The following is a 21,141-nucleotide window of genomic DNA, read 5'->3' on the forward strand; positions in this document are numbered from 1 at the left end:
CTTACTTTAAGAAACCTCTCTGGTTTGGAAAATCTATTTTCCATCAAAAATATGCTAAATCATTAAATTACACTCCCCCACCGCCATCAGTTCAACTAATTTATTATTAAATGAAAATATTGCTTTTGAATGTAAACAACTGAGCTTGGTGCTGAATTACAAACATTCTATTTTTTTTTTCCTATTATAAAAGCTCTGGAATCCAAACTGGTTAACCAGTTCTGTGAAGATGAGAATGGAGCCCTTATATACAACAGGATTGGAAGTACAATAAATGCAGTGGCCATGCAAAAGGGATCTCATAGTTCCACCCACTTTGTAAGTCAGATCAACAGAGAAAGGTACAATCTATATGACAGACAGTTTGAACTGGAAAAAGAAAAAGAGAAGATAAAAAATATAGAGGAGACACATCAACCCCAGCCCTCACCGGTAAGAAAACTTTAGTTTTTTCTCTTATATATATTCCAGTTACGTGAGTTTTAACTTAAGCACATGCACACACACATATACAATATATACTATACATATATACTATATAAAGAAATGCCACTGCATGTTCCACCCTTATAAGGAACCCTGTTACAGCTCATTGCTTAAGGATCTGAATTTAGTGGAAGATTTATTGGAAAAGTTCACAAAAATAATTTGTACAGAGTACAAATTTTGCACCTGGCAAAAATTATAGAAAAAGATACAAAAACTGGTACTTGAGATTTCTTGTAGAAGGATTTTGATAAATCAGACCCTAATTTGCACAATATAATAATGCTTGCCCCTGAAATTGCCAGATAATGCAGCCATGTTTCTAGCCACAATACGATTGTAAAATGTATGTGCCATCATGTAGCCAAAAGGAAAATGAGATAAAAGATGGCAGAATCTCATTATTGTTGTAAGAGTAAAGCAGTGTGATTCATTGTAGAAAAGAGAAGAGATCACAGTAATTAAACTGGAAGAAGAGGAGGAGGAGGAGGACTATGATGAAGAGGAGTCAGAAAATATTACAGGTGGTTCGGATACAAGAGGAACAGGTATAATATCTCCTATTCTAAACATTTTGTTGAACAGGGACTAACCAAGCTGACTTGACTTACACTACTTTGTTTATTCAATCCATTTATTTACCACAACTGTTTGTGCTACAAAGTTGTTTTTAAAAATGTTTTTTATTCTATTTTTCTGTTTTCATAGCGATATCATCCTCAACAGTAATATCATCTTCCACACAAACATCTTCATCTTCTCAGTCATCATCTTCATCATCATCATCACAATCTTCCTCCTCATCCAAACAGCCCATATCAACTTCTAAATCCACATCGACAGTGATATTGTCACCATCGGGTTTCTCGGTGCCCATTGAGCCATCAGTACCTAAAACAGGTTACCCTAATTCTAATTTCTAAATAGAGAACAGAAATCACTGGATTAAATATGTAGATATTTACATAAACATACTAGGACACAGGGGATAGGCAGTCATGATTTGATTTGCAAATTTGTCAGCCAGCTGCCCTCTACTCCCTTGTGCCAGATGTACCTTTGATTGGTTAATATAATAATGCTGGTTGGTTTACTATAATAATGCTAACATTGGGTTTGCATGTAAGCATCTATGGGACTGCTTGCGTGCCACCCTTTACACAGCAGGAAGAAATATGTGGGTGCAAGGTACATTTATTTAATACCGTAAGCCTTTTTGTCTTTTAGTAACCATCTCAAGTATCCTTTCTATAAAACTCCAAATTATATCAGGAAAATATGCTCAATTCTACAATGTGTTCTTTCCCTATAGAATTCATCCAGGATGCACGTTGTGCTCTGACTTTAGACCAGGGTCCATGCCGAACATACATCATTAAATGGTACTACGACAAACAAGCCAATTCCTGCGCTCAGTTTTGGTACGGTGGCTGCAATGGAAACAGCAATCGTTTTGATGCTGAAGATGAGTGCAAGAAAACTTGTGTATTCAATAGAGAGGGAGGTGAGTAAATTAGTCCTCGAAGTCTACCATTAAGCCTTACACCCAAGGGTCAGTGATTTGGGAATGTAACAATGCTCATGTCTTTCATGCGCAACTGGAACGTGATACATATAATAAGTAACATGTACGGCCAAACAAATTAATTTATTTTGCCTTGTTGAATAGGGTTGCTGTATAGCTTTCCACTTTTACTCCCCCCACCTTCATCTTATGCCTCAGCATTGTAATTAAGATCCCTTTTATACTCTATTTCTTTAAGCTCCCGTTCCATCTCTGGCACCATTTTCTGTATTAATGTTAAAGGGGATGTAAAGGCGAAATAAATAAAAAACTGATTGTATGCAGTGAAATTCCCCCCTTTATTTTACTTTCTCTGACTGCTGCTGATAGGAAACTTCCGATGGTCCTTAGCTGCTATGCAGGGAAACAATTGTATTTTCGAAATGCAACATGCAGGACTATTCAACCCCTGCACCTTCCCTCCCAGTCCTGCAAAACTCGGGCCATTTTGTTTGTTTTCCTGCAGAGCAGCCAGCAACGATTTAGAGATTTAGATCCGCTGCATTTGGAGCAAGTCAAGGGACGGGGGAATTTCACTGAATACAGTCGGGTTTTTCATAAAACTGTACAATTTTTTTAACTGAAGTATATCGGGGATAGGTTTCTTTTTCACTAACGAAAGTAAAAATTACATTTTATTTTTTGCCTTTACATCCCCTTTAAGTTGACATTTGTATTTGCCTATAAAAAATTGCTTAAAAAATAACAATCTCATTTTTTTTTTTCAAATTCACATTCTGGAGTAGAGTTTTCAAAATTTATCAATCAAAAAAATCAGAAAATTTCGAATAATTTTTTTTTTTTGGAGTTGGATAAATTTATGGTTTTTGTTGTGATCAAGTTTTTTTCCGTTTTTTGGCACGACTAAATATTACTAAATACATTTTTCCCAAAATATGCTGCATACGAAAATATTCTGACCATCACAGTTGAATCATTTTTTCATGATCAACTTTTGCAAAACCTAATTGCAAAATAAATAAATCTTCCTCTTTATTTCTCTCAGATATCTAATGGAGACTCTTCAGATGCGACAGGTCCTGTTCATGAAGGATGAATGTGTTTGGGCTCGAATGTATATACACATGGCAAAAGCACTGACTGTCAGTTGAATTGCTGACATTTTCAGTTTTATTTGAAAATCTCCTGAGGTTCCTTTACATTTTTTTTCCCTTAAATCATAGGCGTTATTTATACTAAACACCAGGTACAACGCAACGGACAGACTTTAGGGGCAACCTTATTTGACCCATGATTCTTCAGTTTTTTTCACTAAATTTTCCATTGGTCATGGGATATATCAGGGCTTTTGGTGTATACAGCAGCAGAGCCCTGTGGGTGGGCTTAATGACCATGGTGTATATAATACTAGATTTAATACCATTTTAAACACACCTTGAGAGTTTACGGATTAGGCTTCTGTCCTGAAAGATGGTCCTTGCTTACAACAATGAAGGGGTAGATTTACTAACATTTGAATTGAACTTTTTACCGAATTATTAGTGGCAAAAAATGCATATTCAGGTTTAAGTTTCCAAAATGTTCCACATTTATTAAGCGCAGAAAGTCAGATAAAAAATCTGGTGTCTATAAGCTGGTGAATTCATGCAGAAGTGGGAGTTGTTCTAGCATAATTCAAGCTATTTTTTCAATTCGAGTTTTTGAGATTTATTCAAAATTTTGCTGATTTCGAAAACAAGTAGAATATTATGTCATCATGGTCCAGTTGTTTTTTATGTTTTAATGTAGTCACGTTTATTAAATAAGCACACATTTGAGATTTTTGCTTTTATAAATTAGAGAAATCAGAGATTTGAAAATAATATTGCATATAACTTTAAGAGATCTGTGATGTGTTGGTATTTATTAACTTTCAATAATGGTTTTATATTTGTATGCCTCCAACTTTCAATTGTATATGATTATAACATTGGACTGCATTTTTTTCTCAGTTTGAAAGGCAATAAAATGTGATGTAAATTGCACTGTTTATTGTAATAAAATGTATGTATATTGCCACAGAGCAAACAACCAAGGGGAATCCCCCTACCACATATTTGAGGTAGTACCATTTTATTAGCTATATTTCAGCATTTATAGTCAATATAGCTAGAATTAATTACTTGTATGTCTTTTTTTGTTGAATTTTATATTTTTTATGCTAGAAATTACATGTTGGAATATAAAACACTTTTATAAATTAATTCCTCTTTTGTGTATTTTTGTATTTTCTAAGATGTCTGTACAGTTTAGTTTCATTGTCCTATCAATATACAGAGGTTAAATATTTAGTGGATTCTTGTCTTTAAAGTAAATAAATTCTAAAAACTTACAGTATTAGGATACAATCTGTAGTATGTGTTCATGGCATAACAAACATTTGTTGGAAAGTTAATGACTTGGGATCAGCACTGTTTTATTTCTTTATGTATTATATATTTTGGTTTTATGTAATAAAAACGTTTAAAAACAGTTTAATTGGTTAATGCATTTTGTATGTATTTCAAGTTCACCCTTGTTTACAAAATTTCATTTGTTGCTTTCACTTTTTCTAAATCTGAATCCCCAAATGAATAACCAATCACCAGCAAAGAACAAACAGAAGATTATATAAGTCATTCATAGTAAAAGGTTAGTTTTCAGGAAACACTAAAAAGCAATATGCTTGCCAAAAAAATTAAAGGATCATCCAAAAATGTTCCATGCCTCAATTGATACAGAACAAAGAAATACTGATGCATACATTCTTTGCCAAAGTCATGATACCTCTATTGCAGTGGATTTCTGTTTCTTTTTGGATTAATCCCCTATTTTAAAGCCAATATTTGGGCAGAGTCCCTCCAAGCATGGTTACAGGTATATGAAAACACTGATACAGTAGCTCTTGAACAATGGGGCTGCAAATACTGTATGTGTTTACCAAACCATGTTAATTTACCTTAAAAAAGGGCTTCCAGGAGTACGTAGGAAAAAAAGTATGAATTTTCCCAACACCAGTAACTGAACCAGTCCCACAATTTGGTGATTACTGTGATCACTGCTCTGTACTTTTGTATTTAAAATTTCTGTCAAAGACCATACTCAAAGTATGGTCTATCTTACATAGATACATAGTAGATACGGACCAGAAATGACACATTCAAGTGCAAACTTCAGGCTGTTTTAGTAGTGGGTGCAAATGAAAGGCCTTTAGATAAAACACTCATTTCTATAGGGCTAAATGTCAGAGAACTAAGATTAAACACTGCTTCCTTGGGGGTATGTTTCTCCCATGGGTGTCTCCATCCGCCCCTTCTTTTATGTGGTCTCCCCTGGTTCTTGATCTTGTTACGGAACCCAAAAAAAGGGGGCTTGTAGTAATATTAATAGAATTATTAGAACCAATTTGTGTGCCTAGGGGCCTACCTCTAGCGCCACCCCTAACCAGAGTGCTCATTTCAGAATCAGAAGGGGAAGAAGTATATGGAGAAGAATCAATTCTACTCACATGATAAGGCTGTCTATGCAGGCCCGGATTTGTGGAAAGGCCACCTAGGCCGGCAGGATTTTAGGGGGGTGGCATGCTGCCCAACCACACCCACATTGGTTCAAAAACACTGGGGATGCGCTGGAGATACAATAATTTTTTTAATTTCCCATTGCTCTGGTCCAGATGATGAAAAGGGACAGGGGAGACGAATGGCAGTGTGCCTAGGGGCGACCACTATGTAAATCCAGCCCTGATAATGAGCTAGTAGCGGCATTCAGACATTATGTGCATGCGTGTGTCCCAACATGGCTGCTTGAACCAGGAGTTCCCTCCCAGTGCGGGTGACCTAGCACTGGTGGGGGCATCTTTCTTTTAAAAGAAAAAAACAATTGTTATTCGCAAACAGAGTGTGGGCTCTTTTAGCCTGCACTTTTGGTTGGGGATTATATTCTTTAGCAACAGGTGCCCTTTAAAGATACTTTGCCAGATCAGTGATATTGAGTGTCCTTCGTTCCCTAGAAACCAGTACATGGTATGGGTATTTACTGGTCTATTTATTTTAGTTGCAGTAAACCCCAGAATGTCCATCTGGCAGGTATGATTCTAATCCCCAAGCTCCTGCCACCTTTTTTGCTGCTGTTGACCTCCCACTGACAGTGAATTATTAAATTAAAATTACCATTGCAAGATTTATTCGATGCTTTAAAGACATTAGGTGAACTTTTGTTTTCTGATTAAAAAGCTGTTTGATCTGTGGTCAATGGAAGTGGTCTTACCTTGGCAGTAGTTTAATTGGCTGTAGACACAGCAGCTAGGTCTCTTTTATCTGTGTTCACATCACAGACTCCCTCAGGTTATATTGAGACCGGAGGCTATCTGTTCCAAAGTATATTATATGGCCAGAAGTATATGGACACCCCTCCTGAAATCACTTACACATTATATTATATATTCATTTTTTACTCATTCTGGAGCTGCAGTGACTTTACAGTATGTTGTCAGTTGAGGGATCTCCATCTCCATTATAGAGCTGTCTGGTTTCTGTATGATGACACAGTACACATCACTATGATTTGCAGCATCCTCTCTTATTCAACAGAGTTCATAGTTCAGCCCACAAATTAAACCCATTGGGTAGGCTAAATATCAGCAAGATTGTTTGGACAAATATGACTTTTTGAAGTAGTTTATGCAGACAGGCATGGGTTAAACCCAGCACCTGCAGCCTTTTTATAACAACTTGGCTTTCTGATGAATTGTCTTGTATATGACTTGTCTTTTTTTATCTTTTTCAGCTATTGGCTACAACTGTATTGTAAACATAATTACCAGGACTGCTTAAACAAGACATTAACAATTTAAGTATTACATCAATACAGTACCCTAAGTGGTTAACCTTATGTCCCCAACAAAAATTACGCGGTCAGACTGAAGCACTATACATCTTAACAAAATGCAACAACACTCGCTTTGAATTTATCTTTACAAATCTTGTACATGGGAGTCCTAAACTGTTTACTTCTGTTATCGCTGCACGCAGGTAAAATGTGTTTCTGAAAGTTTTCAAGTATTTAGTTTAATTTCTCAGTTCTATCTTTAGTCCAATACTATGTGGCTCAGCTCTGGTTTTGAGTACTCCCTCGGGAATGCAACCCTTTTAAACAGGGCCACCATCAGCAATCACGGTGCACCATATGACAGCATTTTCTTGAGCCCCTGGCCCATCACCACAGGCCCTGTCCCACAGTAAAAAAGCCAAACAAACACAGGCGCTACAACATGAATGCTAAAAAAAAGTTAAAAACAAAAAGTTAAAAACAAAACTTCTGTGGTGGCCAGGCTCCCGCTTCAAGTTTAAAAAAAAAACATTGGTGGCCTCGGTCCCCCCTACAAGTTAGAAAAAAAAACAATTGGTGGTCGAGGCCCCCCATAAAAGTTCTAAACTGTAATTGGTGGCCAGGCCCCCTTACAGGTTAGAAACCCCCCATTGGTAGCCAGTCCCCCCCTACAAGGTAAAAAAAATGTAGATGGGCAGAGAATTTTTTTTAAACAATGGTGACCAAGTCCCCCTCTTACAAGTTAAAAATACAGTTGGTAGTCAGTGGCCCCAAAGAAAATTTACAAAAACAGCCCCTCCCCTTACAAGTAAAAAAAAAACATTTGTTGTCAGGGGCCCCATATAATATTGAAAAAAAAAACCATTAGTGCCCAGCGGCCTAGAGAGGATTCAAATAATACATTGGTGGCCGGGGGTTTCATGAAATAAAAAAATCTTGATGTTCAGTAGAGCTTACCTTAGGTTCTTCTTCCTTGTCTTCGGTGGTGGCAGCTTCTTCAGTTTTCTTTTTATGACTTTGGCTCCTTTTGTGGCTTCGGGTCTTTTTGCAGCTTTGGGACATCACAGCTACACACAGGTTCCGCTCTTATGCTCTTAAAGGGGACCTGGCTAATTCAGAAAGTGCAGCACAGCCGGGCTCCCCTTTAGGCCCAGGACAACTGTATCCCCCGTTTTCCCTTGATGACGGCCCTGCTTTTAACATGAAACACATTAGTATGGGTGGGCTAACCTATAAAAATGCAAACTTGATTGCTGTGGTATCACACAATAGTACACTCAGTTTTGTACAATTTTGAAGAACATTCAACACAGCTACTGTATACAAATGGGTTGATTTACCAACATGCTAAATTATGTTTTATACCTTCCAATATGGGCATGAATTGTATAAACAGAGGGAATCTATGTTGCAGGAGCATCCATTGGAAAAGAAAAAATGTAAATCAAGAATGCCTAATGATGCCTATTGATATAACTGTGCATGACTTCTACCATTCATAAACACAATAACAAAGAGGCATGTTCATAAAGATGTGTAGATGTAGAATGTATGATTTTTGGAATTAACAATCTTACATACTGTACATACATACAGTTCTCTAGAGGGGTCATTTATTAAATGCAGTGCAAAAAAAAAAAACACTATGCACTCCATTCTTTTGTGTGAAAATTGTATTTTGGAAAGCAGACCATTGCTGCTTCCTCCATGAATACTGACTGTTAGACAGCAATTGGTGAAGGGCTGGGAAGGAGAGGCATGTAGGTGTTCCCACCTCCTACCTGTCTCGGAACTTCAGGACAGTAAGTATGGGGCCTGTCCTTAACGCCTGCCCTATATGTCCTTACCACCTATACTTTCATAGACTTTCCAGAAATTCAGCCTCTGCTTTCTAAACCTAAATGGGTACCGTAAATAAAATATAAGTGCTAAACAACATTTGCATTACCCTCAGGGCACAAGTGCTTGCAAAGTGAGCACTACTGATCATGCTATAGCACTCCGTAGCACTCTAGCACTTGCACCCCATGATAATTGTTCCAATTTAAGTTTAATGCGCACAGGTTGAATGAGTGTTCAGGGAAGTCCTATGGACGGTTATGAAGAGAGGGGGTTATTTACCCCAGGGTGCAGTGTCTAGAGCGCTAAGGGACGCAAGAGCTGCAACCCAGTGTAGGCTGCATTCTGCTGTTCATTGCAGCTTAAAAATAAGAAGGTGTAGTCGTTGCGGGCTGCATCCACTGCCGTTCGCTGACTTGCACCTCTGAATGATGTGCAAATTGAGTGGGGGTGCCTACATGTCTCCCCCTGCTTGTCTCTCACCAGTACAGTGTTGAATAATGCAGTCAGCACTCTATGCATGAGGAAAGCAACACGTCTCTGCACTCCAAAACACTAAAGGTAATGTCTTAATATTTCATTTTATTTGGTGCAGAATACATTACTTATATTAAGCATACTTATTTTTTTTGCTTTTAGAGTGGTGGATACGTCCTTGGCTTTAAAATTGATCCAGTGGAGGAGCTACAGGATTCAGTGAAAGAAATAAACTCATTGCACAGGGTCTACTCTGCAAGCCCCATATTTGGAGTAGAGTATGAGATGGAGGAAAAGGTAATGTTATTATCGCAAGAGAAAGTTTTCATTTTGCCATGTTCACCTGTCAGTAGGTGTAGCATATTTGTGCTTGTGTCACATTTATGGTCAGATTTACTAACTTGCGAATTCCGAAGTATTTCTACTAATTTACTAATTTTTCCAATTTACCAACATTTTCTAACTGTGTCCATTCCTCTGAATGTATTCGACTACATTGAGCATGCCAGAGTATCTAGGGGAAATGAGCATATTACAGAAGAACCAGTTTTTCAAAAGAGCAAACATAATTTTTTTATATTTAATTTTGAAATTTCACATGGGGCTAAACATGTTCTTAGTTTCTCAGGTGCCCTCAGTCATGTGACTTAGGAATGTAACCAGATAATAGCTCCCTGACACCTGCATTCTCACAAATGCACCTAGTGGTAGTTGAAAATGGCATTTGTTGAGTAATGGTCACCCAAACCCACTCACGACTCCTCAGTTACATTGAGTAGGAGAAACAATAGCTTATCTGAAAGCAGTTCCATTGTGACATGCTGGTATGTTTCTTAAAGCACAGGTTAAGGTACAATTATCTGAGATTGCTGCCTAAGCACCAATATTACAACTAAAGAAAAATACTCTTATTGATGCAAGAATAACATTTTAAATGTTAGAATTAATTACTTGCAATGTACACAAGTAATTAAGTGATAAAAACTACACCATAAAAATTATGATAAGATTCTTTTAATTTTTGTATTGATTGTATGTTATTTTTTTGTAAAATAATTTTGGCAAAAGAGGAAACGTGCATTTCTTCCTAATCCTGACTTGGTTTTCATTAGCCTCAGGCCCTTGAAGAATTAACTATAGAGCAGGTTCAAGAAATAGAAGCTGATGAACACACTGATGCATTTGTGGTAAATAATTTTTCTAGGTATTCATATTTTGCCAGGAATTATACAAGAATGTACTGTGCCCAGACAGTAATGGTAAATCTGGGATCTGAAAGTTTATTGTTTATTAGGGTGTTTTTTGTACTTTTGGCTTTCCATGTAGCAAGTCAACCAGACTTTGGCTCACAGTAGTGTTGTATTTCCCCCTAAACTTATATACAGTTGGAACAAACCTTGGTCCAGAATTTAGCATGTGCCTCTTAAAAAGCCTTTATTCAGAGGGAATAAGGTAGGGTACCTTTTCCCCATTTATTTTAATCTACCATAAAATATCCGTTTATCTCCTGAATAACTTTCCCTAACTCTCTCTTTATTCAGGCAACAAGATCGGGAACCGTTGTATTCTGAAGAGCTTGGCTTGGCAATAAAGAAACAAAAGTATGGTTTAACATTGCAGGGATTATGGGATGTAATAGGAGGATGACTGCATTTTTTATGGAGTTTAGAGATCTAAGCACAGTTGCAGAAAATCCTAAACACATCACCATGAAGTGCAGAATTGTAGCAGTCTTTGCTAATACATTTTATGTTGTGTATTCATAGAAACTGTCCCTATGTACATGCAAAATCTGCTGTTCTCAGAAGGGCATATAATGTCTGAATATAGCCAGTGAGACTGCAAGACAGGCATCTTTGCACTATAAAAAATTCTAATCTGGTAGACCACACTTCCACCTAATTTATTTATTACCAATGTGCTTAAGATTTTCCAGGGGGAGCAATAAAATGCTAACCTTCTGACAGTGCTAAGTGAGACAAAGATCTCCACTAGTCACTGAACCCAGACTGTCATCATGGAGTCACTGGAGAGCTGTAACGCTGAAGCAGCTGAAGTGCCAAAGGTTGCTTATCCCTAAGCTAAAGATTATTAAGACTAAAGTATATGGCTGCATGCTTTGCAGTATCTAAAAATCAGACTGCTATTCTCTGTGGGAGTGGGTCACAGGGGACACATAATCCCTATTCCTCACAACTGACAATATTTACTTCCCTGGCACTCCAAAGTGTTTCTGTATTGCTTATCGCTATAGTTATATTGCCACTATGATTCTTTCCCATGGTAGCACTGTTGAACACAAGGCAGCACTGCATGAAAAATATGGCACAACCTTTTGCTCTCCATTGCTCACCCACCACAGAATACAACCACCATTTTAACAGAAGTTCCAGAAGTGGCATAGTCCTAACTCGCAACTTGCATCTGATTCCTCAAAACGCGTGCAGACTGCAGTTGTTTTGATGCATCTGGTGAAAATGTGCACATTCCCAGAACCCTTAGAGAATGACAGGCATCATAAAAACATTTGTTGCCATTGAAAGCTTTGGTCATTGGTTTTCAGCCCCAAGGATCTGCAAATTAAAAGTTAGATGGCAATAAGGGTTAGAATTTGGTTGAGTATTAAGGATTTGGCCTGGGACCACAACTCCCAGCATTATTCAGCATTGTATAATTGTATGATGGGAACTGTAGTCCAGCCAGCATGGAGATAAATTATTAGTAACGTGCTACAAAACTGTCACACTGATGGAATCCTAAATGGGAAGCCTTCCTGCTTTATTTATACTTTGTTTTTACCTGATATCTATTCTTTGTTTCATGTGTTGTCTTTTCTTATCAATTTCTTTCCAATATCAATCTAACCAAAATGATATTGGAAAGAAATTGAGTAAAATGCTAGTTTATGCAAATGTCTTAATGACACTTTTTTGATGCCACCCTGCACCAGAATAGATTTGTTCTTTAGAGTGGAGTAAAGCAATTTCAAATGTTTAACTCCAAAAATCTTACATCAAACTCAGCTTTGCTTAAGTTTTACCTATTTGTCTGTTGAGACATGGTACTCTACAGTAAATTCACTGGGGTACAAAACGACTGTATTTACCAAATAGATGAAGTTCTTTTGACTCCAGTTTAGCTCCAATAATATTTCTTCCTTCAGTTTTAGTTTACTTCACTTTTAAGAATTCTTCCCCAGGTTTTTGAACGTACAGACAAACTGTATTAACATCACCCAATTCGCTTCCTACTGCCAGTGTGTTTCCCCTGTGCCCATTCTAGGAGGGTATAGTACAGAAATTTTAGAAAAAAGTTCTGTACTGTACATGCATTTGCCCAAGCACAAAGGGGGATTCAGCAAACAGCATTCTAAGCAATGGGCAATTAATCATACCATAAAGTATATAATGTACAAATGGAGGGAAATTCATAAATCCTGACACTCCATGTCTAATCTGTGATTGTATCACTGCCCTGTTATTTTAAAGGGTTAAAAGTATGGAGCTCTCCAAATGCAACCTTTGCTCAGCTTTCAGAATGGTCTATACCAGTGCTGTCCACTGTGGTACTGAGGGTCAGGCTTTTTCTGGCCCACATCGTGGAGGGCCGATAATGGAAGGCAGTCACTCCCTGTTTTTAAAATACACATATTTTACCAAAAGACCTTTTATGACATTAGTTGAGGTAGCACACCAAAAAAACAAATGGTTGGTGCTTGCTGCAGGGATATCACAGATCACTCATATGAAAAAATGGTTAATTAAGTTATACTAAGACACCCTTAAATCCATTTACCTTCTCCTCCCATGTGGATAGCACATCAACTGCCAGGCAGGCAGAATATGGTGCACACGCAGGGAGCATATGGACAGGAAGAGTATGACACAAGTAAGCAGAGTACGATACACACAGGGAGGCTGAGTACGGCACACATAGGTAGGCTGAGTATGGCACACACGAGAAGGCAATTGGCTGAGTATGGCACACACCGGAAGCATAGGGAAGGCAGAATATGGCACACAGGCAAAATAGGGTAGACAGGGGAACCTATCAGGACCACTCTAAGATCAAAGTGTGCTACACACAGTGAGACAAAGCTGGTGCCCTTCCAGAAGTTTGTCTCAGGGGAATAATGAAGTCCCTTACAGTCTGGGCCTGAGGTTTGAATAGTACATGGGGGATTACAGGTGTGAACAATGCAGGAGTTTGAAGCTGACCACCTTGTAAATACTCAAACGTAGCATGCCATTGCCGAAGATTGAAACCACTAGCATATTTATGCAGCTGTCTGTTTTTTTTTTTAAAAAAAGCAAAGCAAACATCGCTGAAAACACTGCAAATATCCACATGTGTCCGGAGCCTAAGCAGTCACAGCAGGCAGACTTTTATATTTGGACGGCACTGGTCTATACAGTGGTGTAACTATAGAAAGGGGAACAGGGGGCCTAATAAGGACAGTTGGGGTGCAAATCACAGGAGACATAGAAGTGCCCACACATATTGGAGGGGCCAGCGCCTAGGAAATTATACTCAGGCAAGGTTCTCAAGTGCCACTGCTAGGTTGTTACAGCCAAGGTAAGTTCCTTGTCCTAGTAGAACATTCTGTGCTCTGGAACACTGGGCAGTGGGATTATGTAGGAATTGTGTAGAATGTACTATGTTTGAGACACTCTCTGACTCACAGGACCTTTAGGATGTTACGTGTGCCAAGTGGAGCAAATTAAGTCATTTATATTGTTACAGCAAGTGTAATGCAGCTGCGATGCATTCAGAGCACTGACTATCTTAACGCTTTAAGAGCTATACATGGAATAAGCGTCAGCTGAGATCCCTGGTCAGCTGTTGTTTTAGCAGCTGACAAACTGTATCAGTATTTTTAGGTAATGCTGCTTCCACATGGAAACCTTTACGCTTGTTCTATTCAACAATATCTTGCAGGATACAAAACTGGTTACACTTTCTTGAACTAGATCTGGAACTTTTATTTTAGGCTTTGCCATGCTTACTTTAGTCACACTGTTACCATAAGATGAGATGTCACATGAAAAGCAAGGCCAAATTAGACTTATTTCTGCTTCTGACGTTGAACTTTTTCATGAGTCAAAAAAAGAAAACTATGTAAAAACAGTCAAGATCAGTCATGTGCATCATATACACTACAGCTGTTAAACTTCTGCTCTCACGCTCTCACCCCAGTGGGCCATCTGGGAATTCTGGGAGTCGTAGTTTCTTTTTCTGTAGTTTGTGCCATACATTTAAATATCCAGTTGTTTGGCCACGTTACCAAAATGCAGACCTTTTATTGGTCAGGCATGCAGTCCCAAGGTGTTCAGCAGCTTTTATCTACCCACATGGCAAGATTTGCGTATCAAAATACCACCCCACCCCCCAAACACCCACCATTGAAGGCACTGGGAACTGCATAAAGACAACATTATTTTACATTGTTATGCTTCCACACTGGATTCCAGAAGACACTCACTTTAAAATTGCCTTTTTGGGGGAGTTCTGGTGCCATGTTTTGAATAAATGAAAAAATGCACCGGTGCAACATCTGAAATGACTCCATGCACCATATCCATAGTTCTGCCCATTGCTGTTTCTGAATGGCAGCTGGTTTGTTTTATTTATACTACAAGTGACCTATAAATCTATGGGATACTTTAAAATAAAAAATAAATATGGATCTCAGAAATAATTTTAAATGTTTCTTTTTTTTCATTGGCCCATAATCATCAAATCATATTACAGGCACTCCTGCATTAGGGACCCTGCAAATCCAAATTGTAAGGCAGAGCAGTTTCTACAATTCATTAAAAAGATCTACAACATTTTATTCTTTGTGTAGTGCAAATTGCTACCAAAAATACAGATAATCTACAGATCTTTTTATTCAGTTTTCTAATTAGAATTTTTGCAATTGAACCTTTTGTAGTGACCAATTCTATAGTGACAAAGCTGTCTCCCTAGCAGCTAAAATCTACAGTTGTTTCCTTCAATCTGTGACAGCTGCAGGAGCAATCCCACTTTCCAAATTGGCCAAACTGAATTCCATATTGTAAGAGCCTGCGCCTATATTTAGCTGGCAGGCTTAAATTGCAAAGACTTTAAGCTTGTCATGTTCACAGATCAGCCCTTTTAGCTTTTGCCTTGGGAGCTGATAGAAGCAGAGGCCTCTCCATTTTTCCAGCAAACCCCTGCTCTACAGGCAACAACAAGAAAATGGATCCCACCGGGGAGATGAAGGATGAACTCAGGCTTTACCAGTCGACTCTTCTTCAGGATGGCCTGAAGGAGCTTCTTGATGAAAACGAATTCATAGATTGTTTCTTAAAGGCTGGCAACAAAAGTCTTCCATGCCACAGGCTGATCCTTGCTGCCTGCAGCCCTTTTTTTCGGGAGTTCTTCCTATCCGATGAAACTGAGGAGAAGAAAAAAAACATGGAATTAGAAAATGTTGATCCAAGCACAATGGAAGCCATCCTTAAATATCTCTATTCTGCTGATATTGATCTTAGCGACAGCAATGTGCAAGATATTTTTGCTTTGGCCAGTCGCTTCCAAATCCCTTCTGTTTTCACAGTGTGTGTAACATATCTTCAGAGAAGGCTTTCTCCCTCAAATTGTTTGGCCATTTTTAGGTTGGGCCTTCTTCTAGATTGTCCACGCCTGGCTGTTACCGCCCGTGATTATATCTGTGATCGTTTCATGCAGATCTGCAATGAAGAAGACTTCCTTCAGCTTGCACCACATGAGTTTATTGCAGTCCTTTCCAGTGATACCGTGAATGTGGAAAAGGAAGAACTGGTGTTTGAGGCAGTAATGAAATGGGTTCAAACAGACAAGGAAAACAAAGCAAATAGCCTCAATGATATCTTCGACTGCATTCGATTCCGCTTGATGCCTGAAAAATATTTTATCGATCAGGTAGAAAAGCATGACCTAATCAAAGCCAATCCTGACATAGTTAAAAAAGTTAACGTCATTAAGGATGCCTTTGCCGGAAAACTTCCTGAAGGTTCCAAAGGCAAAGAGAATTCGGGCAAAGAAGGAGCAGATGGTGACATTGGAGATGAAGATTTACTCCCTGGGTATCTGAATGACATTCCCAGACATGGTATGTTTGTCAAAGATATGATGCTTTTAGTTAGCGACACTGCAGCTGTGGCTTATGACCCCCTTGAAAACGAGTGCTTCTTGGTCGGACTGTCGGAACAGATTCCAAGAAACCATTCCAGCATAGTCACCAAATCCAACCAAGTCTACGTCATTGGTGGCCTCTATGTGGACGAGGAGAACAAAGATCAGCCATTACATTCATATTTCTTTCAGGTATGTCCCATTTAGTATTTTGTTAATTTACTGCACAAGACATCTATCATTTATTGGTGTAGGGTGTCCAGTGTGTCCAAAATGAATACCAGGGGAAGCCAACCAGATACTTGTTTTAGCAACCTGCCTATGCAGGCTCCCCATACATGAGCAGACAATGGAAATTGAACTTCGTAATGCAAAAAGCCTCACTGATATCAGTGATAATATACTAAATATCCTCCACATGATGGACTATAACCCCCAGAAAACCTTGATAACCTTTGACTAAGTCTGAACAAAAGGAGACTATGGAATCAAAATAAAGTATAGGATTGTACATTAGCAGGATGGGAGTTGCTTTTCACATATAGTGCACTGGTAAATTCACTTATGGACTGGAAGGTTAGGCTTTTCTTGATAAACATTGCTGTAGGGTGCATAAGCCTAAAAACAATGTATCATTAATATAATATACTTAAATAATGTTATTTAGAAAATGATATGCAGTTGGTTTGACATTTCTACTTTAGTTAAAAAAGGTCATTCCAGTGCCCTTGGCCTTGCAATTGCTACGGCTGCCCCTTATAAACTGCCGCATTAGTCTATAGTTGATATCAATTGTTCGAAAATATAGAAATATTCTTGGTCTCCCTGTTAACTTTATTCTTTGCTGTGTTGCAGCTTGACAGCATTGCTGGCGACTGGATTGGACTCCCCCCACTCCCATCAGCGAGATGCCTGTTCGGCCTGGGAGAGGCAGATGACTGCGTTTATGTCATTGCTGGCAGGGACCTGCAGTCGGAAGAGTCACTAGATTCTGTGTTCTGTTATGATACCAAGTATGTTGTTTATGGTCTCAGACCTCAGTGCTAGTCTGGTGTCATCATACAAACTGAATTTAATCTGAGTACCTCCTTTCAGGGCCGTAGCTTGGACAGAAGTGAAGAAGCTCCCCGTCAAGGTCTATGGACATTCTGCAGTATCACACAATGGCCAAATATATTGTCTGGGAGGCAAAACAGAGGACAAGTAAGTATTTTTTTTTTTTCAACACTATGTGTCTGCCCTTCATCTTGGAATACCTAACCCAGTGCTTTGTTGGGATATCTCAATAGAATAGAATAACTAGATTATACCAATACAATTTATTAGCATTTTATACCCTTTAGTAGGACTGTTTGTGTTCTACATGCCATACTGTTCGTGTTTTTTAGTTTGGTTTTGGCTCCTTGTATAATGCAACATACCGTACAATGACCACTTTCATTGTTTCATGTATATGAACATGTATACATGAACACATAGACGTAGTACTGCTTTAATGTTTCAGTTGCAAATTCCTTCTGACACTTTTAGTGCAAGGCCGTTAGAAATTCATGAAAAGTTGCTGATCTAGATCACTATTTTGAGTTAATTGTAAGTCTCTCTGTAAGGCTAGGGCCTTAGCTCATAAAAAAATCAGATACAAATGTAAACAACACATTATCACCCATTGAGCCATAGTTCCAAGAATATCGAGACAGCAGGGTTCACCCCCCCCCCTCCAGTTTTACTGACCTTCAAGCTGGTATAAGCTGGCACAGTATATCTAAGGGTTAAAGTAGGCATTCTCCCCCAAAAAATGGCCTTCCAGTTAAGGATCTGGTTTCCCTCAGGGGGTAAAGCCCTACTTGGGTACACATTGGGGTATATTTATCAAAGAGTGAAGTTAGAGGTCGCCACAGTTCTCTAAAGTGAAATTCCGCCACTCTCCATTCATTTCTATGGGATTTTGAAAGGTGTATTTATCAAAGGATGATCTTTCACTTTCACCCATTGATAAATACTCTTTTAAAAATCCCATAGAAATGAATGGAGAGTGGTTGAATTTCACTCTTGAGGAGTGTTAGTGCACCACTGAAACTTTCCAGGTCTGTAATATAAGAGGAAGTGACTTAACAGGAAGTGACAGGCAGACATGTGGACAGAATGAACATACAGTTGTTGTTCTTTAAACCCTTTTTAAGGGGATTGCCAAACTCAGTGCTCCTTTGAACTTATGCGCCACAATTCCCAGCATCCTCAGCCAAACATGGATTCTAATAGTGGCATAAGCAGTGGGTTCAGAAGTTTTACATCTCTGCTTTAAGAGGGAATTATGAAGTATGACTGTATATGAGAGCCCCCCCCCCAAAAAAAAACTCATCAAATTCATATGGCTTTTCTTTACAATCACTGTTCCAGTGCTGAAATGGTTAAAGCTGGTGAAAGTTGTCAAACTGGATTGGGTTCACTGCACCTGTCACCAGCCGGAATTCCTATTCCATGGCCTTCTATATAGGTCTGGGAGCTTCTGGACTGGAATGAACTAGCTGTCTGACAGAAGCAGCAGCACTACCCCCTGCCAATAATGCAATTTTGTGTGCATGTGTGATGCGTATATGGCCAAAAATATCTCATACAGCATGTTGAAAGGCCAGATTAAATTAATATGCCTGAGCAGACATACATACACAAATACATACATATACATAAGTAGACTGCTTGTGAATCAGTCCACATGCATGGTGCTCTTCTACAAAACAATCAGTTCATGCCAGGGTGTTGTCACATGAAGTATAGACGAATGTAACATTAATGAGCGAACTCCTAGACTTAATATTGAGGTGAGAAAAGTGAAAAATGTATTGGCAGTTTTGGTCTCTGTTGTTAAGTCTTGAGAAGGTCCCAGGAACCGTAAATGTTGAAACGTTGACAAATTTTTCACTTTTTTCACCACAATATGACTTCATTCATTACTTTCTTAACTGGCTTGGTGGCCCCTATCTTCACGGAACATTTTGCTTAGGTTTATATAAAAACTCTTTCTCTCCAGTTTGTGCAGTAGTCACTCTGCTTTTTAGTCATCCCTTCTATTCTCTGATACAGGAAATGCACTGGCAGAATGTTTGTATTCAACCCAAAGAAAGGGGAATGGAATGACCTGCCACCCATGAGAACTTCCCGTTCCATGTTTGGGGTCGCTATGCACAAAGGGAAGATATTTGTTGCTGGAGGTGTCACAGAAGAAGGCCTGACTGCAACAGTGGAAGCCTATGATATTGCAGCTAACAAGTAAGGACTACAGTGCTACAGATCAGGATATACTACACTGGCAATCTGCAGGATTCTGTACAGTCACTATTTATTGGGCTGGTGTGGGTCTGTTTGGTCCTATGTGTACTAGAAATGCTAGAACCTATTATGAACCCCAGTCTGGACCTAAACAAGGTTTTTTTTTCTAATATTTTATGATTTTTAAAAGAAACAATAACTCTGTTTAACTTCAGAGAAATAAATGTTTCTAAGTAAATTGTATAAAGTATTATTGTTTGTTTTTTAAAGGTGGGAAACACTTGCAGAATTCCCCCAGGAGAGAAGTTCCATTAACTTGGTCAGTGTTGGTGGGTCACTATATGCTGTGGGAGGATTTGCGATGATTGAGCTGGAATCGAAGGAGTTTGCACCTACTGAAGTTACTGATGTTTGGAAGTAAGTTTATTATAATATCACACTGCAGACTACACTGGATCCTAAAGATGGGTTTAAATGGGCCGTCATAAATACTATTCATCTGACTGGCCTGGGAAACTCCAGTCAGTGTAAAAAGAAGTTAGGCAGCAGGTCAGTATTTACTGTAGATACAATTCACTAGGGTTCTGAGCAGGTATTACAGGCTCACCATGGCATTTCAGCCTTGGTTAAACAGCGAGCCACAAGCTCATTATCACCAGTGGAGTAAATGCTAGGGGGGGGGGAGAGGCTGAGAAAAACAGTCCAACACATACAAAAAGCCTTGGATACAGACCTATATATAATTTGTATCAAATTTTGGCATGCTAGAGGGATTGCCTAAGCGCTACGTAAGCATGAAACGTGATAGGCTCCATGTGGAGAAAGAATTTCCCTTACATATCATGCCTTTGGGGCATGATATGTAAGGGGAATTCTTTTAGGTCCCCCAACTAATGACTAGACTGAAACTACCTGATAATCCACATCATCCTCTTTTCCTGTCCTACTGGGCCCTTTGTTTTTCTGATACTCATAAAATTTCTATATGCATGCTTTTCGATAAAAAATATTTTTATTGCATCATATTAAAATATCAAAACAACCCCACATGGAGCCTATCACTATTATTTTACATTATGCGAAGCCAGAAGGATGCAAGCTCTAGTAGCCCAAATAGGGCATGGCATGGAAACTACAGAAGAGTGGTCAGTCCAATATGGATGCTACTGGCACTCTCCATAGCATGGGTAACTAAGGACAGTTGAGGGCATATTGGCATTTTAGTCATGCTGCCCTGTATACTTTAATCTTTTATTATTCATATTTGTAATTAATTATACCCTTTGGCCTTCGTTACCAATATCTCTGTCCTCTTCTTTACAGGTATGAAGATGATAAGAAGGAATGGAGCGGGATGCTGAAGGAGCTCCGATACGCTGGAGGAGCCACTTGCTTAGACACACGTCTTAACATTTTCAAACTAACCAAGTTATAAGGCTGTGATGCTGCGATGTTGGGTCACATGCTCAACTTTTTACTCACCTCTGCTACTTGTGTAAAAAAATTTAAAATAACAAAAAATTGTACAGACATTTATAGTTAAATTAATAAAAACTTAACTG

The 21,141-nt window shown here is 38.7% G+C and overlaps 2 protein-coding genes across 3 annotated transcripts in view; both read left to right on the plus strand.

Moving 5' to 3' along the window:
* The window catches only part of LOC108702985 (collagen alpha-1(XXVIII) chain), a 54,037-nt gene extending 49,515 nt beyond the window's left edge, over positions 1-4,522 (plus strand). For both annotated transcript variants that reach the window (XM_018238847.2, XM_018238848.2), the window contains exons 33-37: positions 194-432; positions 926-1,034; positions 1,195-1,386; positions 1,799-1,990; positions 3,057-4,522. In XM_018238847.2, coding sequence (XP_018094336.1) covers positions 194-432; positions 926-1,034; positions 1,195-1,386; positions 1,799-1,990; positions 3,057-3,064 — 740 coding nt within the window. In that variant the 3' untranslated portion in view covers positions 3,065-4,522. The remainder of the gene's footprint in view (positions 1-193; positions 433-925; positions 1,035-1,194; positions 1,387-1,798; positions 1,991-3,056) is intronic.
* Positions 4,523-15,304: 10,782 nt separating this feature from the next.
* Positions 15,305-21,141, plus strand: klhl41.S (kelch like family member 41 S homeolog). The gene is given in 6 exon segments (NM_001094854.2): positions 15,305-16,504; positions 17,168-17,325; positions 17,408-17,515; positions 19,394-19,579; positions 19,850-19,996; positions 20,903-21,141. Coding segments are annotated over 6 exon segments (1,821 nt in total). The 5' UTR covers positions 15,305-15,394; the 3' UTR covers positions 21,015-21,141.

The sequence above is a fragment of the Xenopus laevis genome, chromosome 9_10S (genome assembly GCF_017654675.1).
Source record: "Xenopus laevis strain J_2021 chromosome 9_10S, Xenopus_laevis_v10.1, whole genome shotgun sequence".
NCBI lineage: Eukaryota > Metazoa > Chordata > Amphibia > Anura > Pipidae > Xenopus > Xenopus laevis.